This window comes from Mastacembelus armatus, chromosome 4 (assembly GCF_900324485.2).
Source record: "Mastacembelus armatus chromosome 4, fMasArm1.2, whole genome shotgun sequence".
NCBI classification, from domain to species: Eukaryota; Metazoa; Chordata; class Actinopteri; order Synbranchiformes; family Mastacembelidae; genus Mastacembelus; species Mastacembelus armatus.
The window spans coordinates 4,404,025-4,416,297 of NC_046636.1; the positions used below are offsets into that span (position 1 = coordinate 4,404,025).

At 40.0% G+C, this 12,273-nt stretch overlaps 2 protein-coding genes across 3 annotated transcripts; one reads left to right on the forward strand and one right to left on the reverse strand.

Moving 5' to 3' along the window:
• Positions 1-8: 8 nt before the first annotated feature.
• Positions 9-9,932, forward strand: LOC113140094 (calcium-binding mitochondrial carrier protein SCaMC-1). Of its 2 annotated transcripts, none has more exons than XM_026323833.2 (10): positions 9-506; positions 2,058-2,184; positions 2,374-2,461; positions 4,754-4,865; positions 6,851-7,009; positions 7,504-7,656; positions 7,748-7,855; positions 8,201-8,368; positions 8,471-8,621; positions 8,843-9,932. In XM_026323833.2, the coding sequence occupies exons 1-10, from the start codon at positions 327-329 to the stop codon at positions 9,022-9,024; spliced, it is 1,428 nt and encodes a 475-aa protein (XP_026179618.1). In that variant the 5' UTR covers positions 9-326; the 3' UTR covers positions 9,025-9,932. The 2 variants fall into 2 exon arrangements, with proteins under 2 accessions (XP_026179618.1, XP_026179619.1); XM_026323834.2 differs by lacking the exon at positions 9-506 and adding an exon at positions 1,838-1,977.
• LOC113140096 (transmembrane protein 69-like) lies at positions 9,793-11,957 on the reverse strand. The gene is made up of 3 exons (XM_026323836.1): positions 11,830-11,957; positions 11,368-11,412; positions 9,793-11,266 (listed from the first exon to the last, which is right to left on the reverse strand). Exons 2-3 carry the CDS (start codon positions 11,410-11,412, stop codon positions 10,523-10,525), a joined length of 789 nt encoding a protein of 262 aa, XP_026179621.1. The 5' UTR covers positions 11,830-11,957; the 3' UTR covers positions 9,793-10,522.
• Between the last annotated feature and the right edge of the window lie 316 nt (positions 11,958-12,273).

Sequence of the window (12,273 nt, forward strand, 5' to 3'; positions counted from 1 at the left end):
GGAGGGTTTCTGAGACGAGCTGAACCGACTCTCTCCTCCCTGTTGCTCAGCGCTACAAACCTACCTCATCTACAAACAGCTTTCTGTAAATTTGCGTTATAAGTTGTCGGATCGTTCGCTGCACCGACTTAAATCTTTTCTACGAGTTGTTTTCCAAGCAGCGCTGCAGGAATCTGTTTGAAACCACACTGGACTATCCAACTGCGTAAAACCAGAAGTGCCAGCCACAGGAATCAGTTTGCGTTTCAGAAGAAGTTTAATTGCCCTTTGTGTGTGTGTGTGTTTGTGTGTGTTTGTGTGTTTAAGTTTTCAGTTCCAGTTTAACCATGTATCAAGCGGTGAGGAAGCTGTTTTTTACGGACTGCTATTGTGCAGAAGATGCGTCGCCAATCTACGAGCAGCTCTTTGCCAAACTGGACACCAACAAGGATGGGAAAGTGGATGTGTCCGAGCTGAAGGCAGGCTTGGCAGCTATGGGCGTGAAAACCACGAAAGAAGCTGCTCAGGTAGAGTCCTGGTTAAACATGCAAACCGTTCAGGCCTTAAGGCGAGGGAAGGTTGGCACAGATACTTCATGTAGTACCGCATTCCTGGAGGAAGTGAGCAGGCTGCAGCCACTTTTTAACCCTAACTTTCCCTGACACTGGCATACTGTACAGAAGTACTGCCCTTAAGTACTGGTACTTTGTTTGCTTTAGTTCTAGACTGTTGCTCTGTATTATTCACTACTAGGATTATGTTAAATTATGTTTAGCACTACCTGTTTAGTACTACAGTACTGTGGAAATGTTTTAGGTAAAAATACACAGAGGATGCCTTTAATATAAAGGACACAATCAATTAAATTGATACAAAGTGCAGTAAACACTGATGCTCAGTGAATGAATATATGAATGAGTGAGGAAAGAAGGTCACTGCTGTGTGAGCAGGTGCTATGAAATATGGGAAACATGCACAGGTGCTGCTTTTTAACAACCAACAGCCGTTTTCAACCAATAGTTACCTTATTAGTCACAATAATTAATATGTTGACATACTCTACTGTTAATGCATTAAAACTGGCATGATATTAAGTTAACTTTTTCTTTATGCACCTTTCCATGCTGTGGATACTCGATTATATTCTGAATCTGGTCAGTAGTGACACAAAGGTTTAGGTTTGCAGAGTTATGCAGTGGTGCAAAGTTATAAAACACATTTAATCAAGTATTGTATTTAAGGATAATTTGAGGTATTTGTATTTTGAGTATTTCTATTTTATTACTACTTCATATTTTGACTTGAGCATTTCAGAGGAAATTATTGTACTTTTTAACTACACCATATTTATTTTATAACTGTAGTTTCTGAATCATATTAATAAAACAAAATACAGTATAATCATAAGACTTCATTGATTCCTGGTGGGAAATTCACAGATTACCCAGCAGTAATTTCACATACAGTGTATCATTAAGGTGATCAGTACAATAAAACATCAATAATTCTGGTCCAATATCGTGATATATATTAACATGAAATGTGGCATTCTGCAGCATGGCTGCTTTTACTTTTGGCACATCAAGTAAATTTTATTTTTTAAAATTTTGAATGCAGGATCTAGTATTTTTGTACTCTGGTGTTTCTACTTTTACTTAAGTAAAAGATTTGAGTACATCTTCCACTACTGGCATTATACACCTGCAGATTAACACCACAACTTTTTGGATCTAGGACAATCCTTCTAAGACGTTACAAATAATAAAAAGTAATGAAAGTCAGAGGGAAATCAATAACAGCAAAGCAGAAAATATAAGATCAAAAGGAAACAGCATAACCTGTGTCTGAGAAAGATAATGACAGATCATTAGGCAGAGAAAAGCACTGTGCACAGGAAGTGAGTTAAGACAGTATGTTATTCTGCCACCAATTGACAAGCAGATGGCAGACATACCTCGGGTCGCTGCAGAGCCGAAACCTCTCCCATCACTCACTAAGGTCAGACACCTTGCATGAGCTCTGGTAGCTGACAGATGCTCCAAGACACTGGATTTGCTAATATTCTGTGTTTCTTGCAGAAAATTGTTTCCTCTGGAGATGAAAACAAAGATGAGGGGCTTGACTTCAACGAGTTTTCCAAGTACCTAAAGGATCATGAGAAGAAATTACTGCTGACCTTCAAGAGCCTGGACAAAAACCAGGATGGTATGGTGCAGTTTTATTATCCAGCAGACTTTATGATTATGGCTCTGACAATGCCTCAAATAGTAAAGTAATTCATGCAGAAAATGTATCTTAAAGAGTCAAACTAAATGGTGGAAATTTTATATACTGTACCATACCTGTAGCAGCTTGTGTCACATGTCGGGACTGCTGTGTTTTTCTGTTTACCAGGTCGAATAGACTTGACGGAGATACAGCAGTCGCTTTCTGATCTGGGGCTGGAAATCACCAAGGACACTGCAGAGAAGATCCTCCAAAGGTGTTTCTACTTTTTTGTAGTAGCTCATAAATTAGGTCCCTTTCTCACTGTGCAACCAAAATATGAGGAAAATGTCACAGACACTGTTTCATTAAAATGTGACCCACAGTGGAAAACCCATAATCTTAAGCTAAAAGTAAAAGTAAAGCAGTTGTTTGTGGTGCTGTTAAAGGTGGGAACCAGTGTGAGGGGCTGATAACCAGTTCAGGCTGATGGTACGTGATAAAGAGCCTGGCAGCAGTATGCTAACACGTTATATTAATAAGGTCATTAATAGGAGAGCGTTTTCTCTTTAACAAAAACAGCTTGGTTAATTCTTAGCTTGGTTAAATTCATTTGTCTTAATATTGCTCCATTGTCACAGTGTCCTAGGTATCCTGGATATTAAATTCATTTCAAAAGGAGCTCACACAGTTAAGACTCTGCTCCCTGCTGACACAAATAAAATAGAAGTTAAATAGCTTAAAGGAACTAAATATAATACAAAAGACATAAGGGTGTGGAAAGAGGCTCAGCTTGTGCCTGTGAATGTAGTAATGAGAGCTACAGTAGAGTTTTTAGTGGAGAGAGTGTGGTCAGACTGAAATGTATAATATTTTCTGCATCTCTTTCATTCAGTGAGTTGGATTTGTTGTGGAGTATTCCTCAGTTTATAGGAAACCCTCTGCAATCTAAAAAGGGACTCGTGAGATGTAAACTTCTCACAATGATTTAAAAGTTTTATTATTAAATATTAGAAAATATCTTTTAAAGCTGCTGTTTAATATATGCAGAGCAGCTGAGACTGTACTTACTGCAGGTGTTTTACTTATTTTAGTTCACTACTTGTCCTCTGGGTTCATAAATGGTAGCTTGGGTGGGATGTTGCAGCACTTTGGGTTTTGATAGTGGTAATGGTATTAACAGTGAATAAATGTTGTCACTCAGAAAGGAAGTTCTGGGATTTACGTGTGTGTGTGTGGGTGTGTTAAGCTTGTGGATGTATTCATTTGTCTTTTTGGCCAGAAACCCAGATGTACTTGGCAGCCTACAATGAAACTGACATTAAATATGTCGTAACGCTTTTTTAAGTGACCACAGACAGAGTGTTGTGCAGTGTTAAAAACGTTTCACCACAAATTAAGAAACAATCCTCTAAATTTCACTGTTCGGCTTGAAGCTTAAACATTTTTCACCTTGTTAGTGTACAACATGAAAACACCTTGAACTGAGTTGGATCCTGTTTACAACTTCATGTAGATTGTTGCTCTGCAGGTTGGTCCAGGTTTGTACATGCAGCTGTACACTGAATTATGGATCTGAATCAACACAGTTTTAAGCTGCAGTTATACAGGCGCACACATGAGAGCGAGATGTAGAAAAAGAAGTAAAGCAGAATGCACATGACTGTGAATCAGGCAAAGATATTTTTGAAAACTACAGTGATGAATGTTTCACTAAGCTTCACTGACAGAAAAGAAACAAAGGATGCACAGTTCAGGAAGGTGACGACTGTAGAGATATGAGACATGGAGAGTTGCATGATGTTCATTTGCATTATTTACTGCATTTATTTTGTATGAGTCCTTGCTTAAAAATATAGATAATATATGTCATGCTTTTTTATTTTTTAACTGTTACAGTGGTTTGGCTGCCTTGTGACCTAATTCATTTGCATGCTCGCTCACCAGTATCAGTTAGCATTAGGCAAATCTCTCTGTCTCTTTCTTCTTCTAACTGAGCAGAAGAGAAGAAGTTATTGTCTGAAAAGCAAAAGGGATTTAGAATGAGAGTCTGCATCATTCCTAATCCAGCAGTCCCTTTTCTCTGGCACAGGCTTTGGTAATAAGATGTGACATTTACCAGATAAATTCAAGATAAACAAATTACTTGCTTACTTAAAGTATGGCCAGGTAAAGATGTGGACTTTGGGGCGATTTGTTGGTTAAACTTTGGTTTGATATTACTGGTTGTTGCAGCTATTCCCATTTTGCAATGTATTTACTGAATATTGCAAAATTCATCTTGCTGTTGTAAAGAAACTGCCCAGTTCAGTTCCAACAAAAGGCCTTTGCAGCTCGTCATCCTTCATCTCTCTTTACTCATGTCACTGTCAGCTCTCTGCTACACTTTATCTAATAAAAACAGAGCAAACATTTAGAAGGAATTGCTTTGATATGAGGCAAAAAGTGGACCCTAGAACTTGAATCTTAATCTTCATCTTCAATCCTCATCTTCTTGGATTGTTGGTTTAGAGTTTAGATAAAAACACAATTCAAAAACTGACCTTGTTTTCTCTCCGTTCCTCTACAGTATTGATGTGGACGGCACCATGACAGTGGACTGGAATGAATGGAAGGAGCATTTTCTGTTTAACCCGGCCACCAACCTGCAGGAGATTATCCGCTACTGGAAGCATGACTCTGTAAATATACTGTCTGTGTCCATGTGTTAGTGTGTATGTGCTAGGGACAGAGCAGTGGCCACACTAAAACATGGACCAAGATATCTGCCACTTACAGCCAAAGATGGAGCCAAAAAAAACTGTGCTCAGATCAGTTTTGTGACACATTTTAGTTAAAATACATGTTTCATGCAGTGATTTCCATTTGGAGTCACATGTTCTCTATAATGAACAGAAGTGCTGTCAAAAGTAAAATGAAGAAAAGTATTTCTTACACAAAGCATTTTCCTTTGGGCCCAATCTGAGCAGGTTTAAGGTGGTGCCTCTGGAAAATAAACCACTAATTAGAAACTCAATTAAAATGAAAAAAGCTTAGGAAAAGCAACCTGAGCCTTCATTGTCCTTTGAGTGTCCCAGGCCTCACTTTAGAACTGCTGCACTAAACAGGGAGGCTGTGAAGGAGAGTTGCCAGCTGATACTAGATTTGGACGAGGAGTTTGGCAAAAGATCAGTACGTCTGCGTCAACAGAATAGACTCATTCATTTCCAGAGAAGAGGTGAGAAAAGGACGGAGAGTGGCAGAGAAGGACTGTGATGAGAAAGGGACTATGAAGAGTTTGAAACTTCTGTAAACCTTTGTAACAGTAGAGGTTTATATTGGAAAAGAGGCTTAGAGGGTGACTATCAACACACAAACCAAATTACTATTCTGGTCTGGTTCTAGAAACACTAGTATCAAAGGAAAGAGTTTAATCTGGTTAAATTACCGAAAGATTTAAATCCTAGTTTTTACTTTTAATGTATAGGTTGAACAATATTGTGACATGTGCAATGATCACATGCCAGAAACAGCCAGTTTCAGTGAATGACAAATCTCTGACGTTTGCGTCTGTTTGCTGGCACAGCATCAGCGATTAGATACACCTGTAGCTGCTAAACCTGGCAGAGATAAGCTAATTTCAGTCTGACCTGCAGGGGGTTTAGCTGTCAGTGGGATCAGGATAGGTCAAGGAGAGAGGAAGTGAGTCTAGAACAGGCTGGAAGTGGGGAGGGTGAGATGAGACTTTGGTGAGACGAAGCAGTGGTTTAGTTACATCTATGGCAGTGAGACCTTCCCATCACCTCCAGCGTTCATACTGAGGGTTATTGGTCTGCTGGTATTCAACATCCCTCACCACAGACTGGATTGGATCTCTAGACCTTCAGTAATTATCTGAGGACTTTATTCCCTGGCTCCTGATCAGTCTGTGAGCCTGTGAGTCTGCAGGGGCACATACTGTGCTGGGACTGTATTGAACTGGACCAATAGCTCTGTCAAAGGCTTGAGATGGCCATGGCTCTGCTGCAGCCTCAGAGGCAGCAACAACAGACAGGCTGGTTTTCCCTTGATTTTGAAGATGATGGGGGGATCTATGACGTGGAGGTGGACATGGTAGGTTCTTTAATTTAGAGTCTCAGGATAGTTTCTAAGGATCAAAACTTGGTTTACGTGTCTTTGTGGTAGAACCAGACCATTGTCAAATATTGGCCTCTGACGTACCAGCCTTCATATGATGAGCATGTGTCCATGCAGTTTTATTTAGCCAGACTGTCTGTTTAATTAGACTGCTGCTGATTCAGACTGTTGAAAGAGAAAAACAGTATTTGTGATTCTGCTGAAACAGTTGGTGCTGTACAGTGATGTAAGTGACCTCAGCAGTGACCTTTTATTATGTAAGATTGCTGAGGAAGACTTGGCATGTGTCCAGTCCTGCTTCTAAATTGAAGAGAAGCTGTGAGCCACATCGTTTTGAGGGTGTGTGGAAATGGTTCTCAAAAGTAGTTTAGGGTTTTAAATCACAGTTGAGGCAGATCTTAGGAACCAAACCACTTATGTTTTGGCATAAGTTTGAGGGTCTACAGGGAACTCAGAAGTTTACATTTATGTTTACAACTGACAAACTGAAGAACCATGTCATTGTGTCTTGGATTTTTGTTGTGATGTAACTATATTGTCTGGTGTGTAGGTGCTGGACATCGGTGATAGTCTTGCTATTCCAGATGAGTTCACAGAGGAGGAGAAGACGAGCGGTCTGTGGTGGAAACAGCTGTCAGCGGGGGGCATGGCAGGCGCTGTGTCCCGTACAGGCACCGCACCACTGGACAGAATGAAGGTCTTCATGCAGGTGTGTTATGGCTTATTATTCCTTATTTTCTTTATTAATCACATTTTAAATAATACTCTGTGTCTCAGCCCAAGTCCAATCACGAGGGAACATAACAAAACATTAGTAAATGTAGAAAAACAGGACAAATTAACTGAGGAAAACAGATAATCTGGACCTAAAAAGGGGGAAAGTGACAACTGTTTATTTTGATGAGGAAACAGGAAGCAGGTAAGAGTCAGGTGACTGGAACAGACGGTCGGGGAAGGAGTCCAGGGACATCTTATGGCTGGATGGGGAAATGACAGCTCTCTGAAGAAACAGAGCAGAGATAGAACCAGAACTGGGATTGAAACACTTCATGTCTGTTATTTGAATTGACTCTTAAAACATGGTTTACTCAAAGCAATGTGAGGTGTTCACCTGGTTTTAGTTTACATGCTGCTTTAAACACATCATAAATATGTTTCCTTCCATAAGACCTTTTTTTTATTTCAAGCTGTTTGTATTTACAGGTTCATGCCTCCAAGAGCAACAAAATCAGCCTGGTCGGTGGTTTCAAGCAAATGTTAAAAGAAGGAGGTGTGATGTCTCTGTGGAGAGGAAATGGTGTTAATGTGCTGAAGATCGCACCAGAGACGGCTATTAAATTCATGGCCTATGAGCAGGTAGATTCACTTCACTTCCTTTATGCCAGTTACAGTGTTTGCCTCAGGTTTAGCTAATCCAAATCAAATGTTGTATATGCTGTTTCATTAGTACAAGAAGTTGCTGTCCAGTGAACCAGGGAAGATCAAGACACACGAGAGGTTCATGGCTGGATCATTGGCTGGAGCCACAGCACAAACAGCCATCTACCCCATGGAGGTGAGCACAGTGGAGACATTTACAGATGCATCTGAGCTCATGGTTTGTTTAATGTCTGCAGATTCTGAGTACTAATAGAGGCATGTTTGTGGCAGACAAAAAATATTGAGGTTGAGGATAGAAATATGTTACTCTGAAGAAACTCAAGACTAAAGATTTGTTGATTTAAATGTGGAAATAACCAGAGCTAGAAAACAAAATTATGATAAAAATCATGATCAGTAATTTTCCAGGTTTACTCAGACTTGCAGCCCTCCTTCTTGCTTGGAACAATAAATAAATAAATTGAAAAAAGTGATGCCTGGTGAAGACCATTGAGTTCATTGAAGGTTTTTGTTCATCCAGGTGATGAAAACTCGTCTGACCCTGCGGAAAACCGGACAGTACTCAGGGATGTTTGACTGTGCCAAGAAAATCCTGAAGAAGGAAGGAGTGAAGGCGTTTTATAAGGGCTACATTCCCAATATTCTGGGCATCATTCCCTACGCTGGGATAGATCTGGCAGTCTATGAGGTTCGTGGTGATGAATCGTCACTTCTCCTTGCTTCTTTAGATCTCACAAACAAATTTTGTTAAACATGATACAACTTACATACATCTTCTTTTTCTCACCAGAGCCTAAAGAACGTCTGGTTGTCCCACTATGCCAAAGACACAGCCAACCCTGGTGTTCTGGTGCTGCTGGGCTGTGGTACCATATCCAGCACGTGTGGCCAACTGGCCAGCTACCCTCTGGCTCTGATCCGCACCAGGATGCAGGCACAAGGTATGGTCAATTTGGATAAAGTTTTAAAGTATAATTTCAAGAATAAAATTTAAAAAAAACCTTACTGTCACAAATCCATAGTGTTGCCACAAGGAGCCAAAACATAAAATATCTTGCTGTTTATATATTCTATATAAATAAGCATTTAACATGACAAGGACCCAGAAATTTCACGAACATCAGTTTCCACTTATCGTTTGATTTTCATGTTCTTTTCTCAGCTTCTGTGGAGGGCTCAGAGCAGCTGCCTATGAGCCAGATGGTGAAGAAGATTGTGGAAAAAGAAGGATTCTTCGGACTTTATCGTGGCATCTTACCAAATTTTATGAAGGTCATACCAGCTGTCAGCATCAGCTATGTGGTGTATGAGTACATGCGGTCTGGCCTGGGTATTCAGAAGTAGGCAGCAGTCATCTGTGAGTGTGTGTCTGTGAGAGTGTAGGAGGATATAGTCATCTTTTTTAAAATTTTTTTATTTCTAAACACTTCCATCATTAGGGAACCTTTCTTGTTAAGCATTTGTTTACCTGTAGGCCACCAAAGGCTGGACTCAAGCTGCTGAAGGTGGCGCCATTGTAGAAGTTTTAAAATGTCTGCTCTGGTTAAATTGTCAAACCATTATAAGAAGTTAATTGTTTGGATTGGTTTGCATGAGCTGATAAAAATACTTCTACAGTGTTTCCAACTGTTAAAGAGTTTGTCCAGGTTGTGTTTACGATATACGCACAGCTTTAGTGCACTGTCCAAAGAGAGAAACAAAAGAGCACTTTTTATTTCAAAACATTTTTGTTGGATTTAATTGTTGGTTTGAGTAGAAATGCCAGTGTCTTATACCAATTTGTTAAGTATGGGTCCTGTTATGCCACTTCACCAGAAAAGTTTGCTCTTCCTCTAGTAGTTGACCAGAAACCATGTTATTGTACCAGTAGTGATCCTCATGGGGAATTCAGGATATCTCATGCTGAAAAACTAATTCTTAGCACATTTTGGTTCTTTTTTTGTTGTCACTATCATCAAAATAGTCAAACCAAAAGCTGAAGTCACACCATTCATTTCCAAACACTCCAATTTAATCCAGCTTCCAAAAATATTGTGTAAGCCGTTCTGTGTGAGTGTCTTCTTAAGGTGCAATACTGTAATTACACATTGGACATTCACCAAGTCTTTTGAGGAGGAACAGAGCTCAGTCAAATGTTGGTGCCTTATAATTTTTTTTTTTTCAGATATCTGTGGATTTCGTTCCCCTTTTCTTGCCTTTCTTTCAAACATTTGGTTAATAGATGCTAGTGTTTACCTTAATAAACTTTTGAATAAAAATGAGATGTGAGTGCATTTACTGTAGCCTAGTATTTTGTAATTGTCTTTACAGTTGCATATCATTTTGAATAAAGTAAGTCCACTGTGATCTTGAAACCCCTTGAATGTTCCGTGTATCATAAACAGGGACCAAGCTTTGGTTGGTTGATGACGTGATTTGACTCCTGAGGACTTAAATACAGTACAGATTACTCCACTTTAAATCTTATGTAATAAAGTTTGATGCCAGTACTCCTGGCTTGAGCTCTCTAATCCCAAGATTGTGAAAAGATACTGTAACTACTACTGCTCTGGAGTAGTATCAGCTATCCAATTCCTGCTGAACAACCTCAACACATTTACAGCATCATTTTGGACTCTGGAAAACTGCTGATTTGAGAAACTATGAAAAGAAACTATCTACATTCTGTAAAAAATAAAAAGAACACTATGTTAAAATGTGCAAGTGCATTTATTGGACGTTCATCTAATATGAACTTTGCAGTCCATTGTATTATTTTGCTTTATGAAAGTAAGAAGAAAGACTTGATCACCAAAATAAAGTGTGATGTCCAGCTTTGCAGTTACATATTTTTATATTAGTTTTAAAAAAACTTCTTTTCTGGGTACAGGCCATTAATTATGAGTGTACCAACAAGAGAAAAACACGCCACAATGGTGAGGACAGAGCGCAGGGCTTTGAACCAGCTGGGGTAAGTAGGGAGCAGAGAGAGATCATAATGCAAAGAGATTCCTAGTCCCATGATAATCATGGTGGCTGCAGGAATAAGGCTGTCGCTCATCAGCATGGCCACCCAGGCCAACAGAGAGGGAACCACACTGTTGGCCAGGTTTATCCAGTCAGGTCTGGCTGGGCTGCTCTCAGGAAGAGCAAATCCCCAGCGAGATCCACCCAGGAAGGACATAATGGAGGCTCCATAGGCTAACTGTGCATAGGCCAACTCTGGGGAAAAGCTCTCAGTCATAGCCATAAACAGAGTAGGGGACACAAAAGGGATCAGCCCTGCGAACCCCAGGTAAAGCGCAGGTTTGGGACTCTCCCACAAGTTCTTCATGTCATAGCGCAGCAGATCCAGCTCCCTGGGTGAGGGTTCAGGCTGTGGTCGCTTCTTCAACCTCACAGCAGACGAGTGGAAATACTGGTTCCTCATTAGAAACGGAGCAACATGGGTCTGAGCCCTGAGGAAGGGCGCTGTCCTCATGAAACCAAGCACACCAGGAGGTTTTAAAAGTCCAGTGTCTCCATCTGTGGAGGACACCCAGCAGGTCTGCAGGGACCCACATACGCCATCAGAAACTCCAGTCACAGCTGATGCCCAGTGGAACAGCTGAGGAGAACAATAAACACCCAAAATTCAAATTCAAATTTACTTGAACACTTTTTGACAAATCGTGCTTTTGGAACTGGGATATAAAAATGGTCTTTTACCTTCTGGGCTACAAATGTGCTTCTTCTGAATGAAACAGAGAGCATCTGAAAAATGAACCCAAAAATGAGGAGTTTAAAAGAAAAAGCTAATTATTATTTCATTTGTGTTTAAACACTGGTCTGTGAAGAGTCAAAGAAAGGTCAGTTAGAATAGCCAAAGTGGTTTTGTTTGACCCACACATATTCAGTTTACCACCACAGACCAGAAAACAAATATTTGAGAATCTGGAACCAGCACAGATCAAATTAATCAAGTTGAGCTTAGAAATGAAAAAACAGCCTACCCACTACAGGGACCAGTCAAACCAGTCTGGCTTTACTGGTTTCATCTCTCTGTTATATTGACATTAGGAAAATGTCTCTGGGGCACCAAACAATCCAAATATGGACAGACAGTGAGTCTGTTCGTACGGCAGAGACTAGCACAACAAACACAACAAGCACAACGTTACACAGACTTACGATATAAACCACAGTCCTGTAAGACAGAAATCACACTCGTCTCAGGTTAAAACCCTCAGACGGCACTCTGCCGTTTATCCACAGGTTCAGTCAGTAGGTCAACCAGCTGGTAACACGCTTGTACGCTGTGTTTTTCATTCCGTGTTCGTCCTGGTCTCTGTAAGGTCTGTTCCGCTACGATACAGCGGGTTCAAATAGAAAATAAAACAGACTTCTGTTATAATATACATATGAACATGAACAAAACTGGTCGCGTTTTGATTTTTTTTTATTTCATCAACATTTTGAAGCTGCTCTGTGATCGATTTGTAGGACTGATATATGGCTTTTTATATTTCAGTGAACAATCATAATTCATTTTTCTGCTGTATCATGAGCTGAAAATGCCACAAATGTTTTTCTATCCATCCAACCGTTCATTCTCAATACCACTTATCCTGGAAC

What these genes read in the sequence shown, in the direction of transcription:
- LOC113140094 (XM_026323833.2), top strand. Translation starts at nt 327, where the DNA reads ATGTATCAAGCGGTGAGGAAGCTGTTTTTTACGGACTGCTATTGTGCA. An exon ending in GCTACTGGAAGCATGACTCT is followed by an intron (nt 4,866 to 6,850) that starts GTAAATATACTG and finishes TCTGGTGTGTAG; the next exon opens with GTGCTGGACATCGGTGATAG. An exon ending in CACCAGGATGCAGGCACAAG is followed by an intron (nt 8,622 to 8,842) that starts GTATGGTCAATT and finishes TTCTTTTCTCAG; the next exon opens with CTTCTGTGGAGGGCTCAGAG.
- LOC113140096 (XM_026323836.1), bottom strand. Translation starts at nt 11,412, where the DNA reads ATGCTCTCTGTTTCATTCAGAAGAAGCACATTTGTAGCCCAGAAG. An exon ending in GCACATTTGTAGCCCAGAAG is followed by an intron (nt 11,267 to 11,367) that starts GTAAAAGACCAT and finishes TGTTCTCCTCAG; the next exon opens with CTGTTCCACTGGGCATCAGC.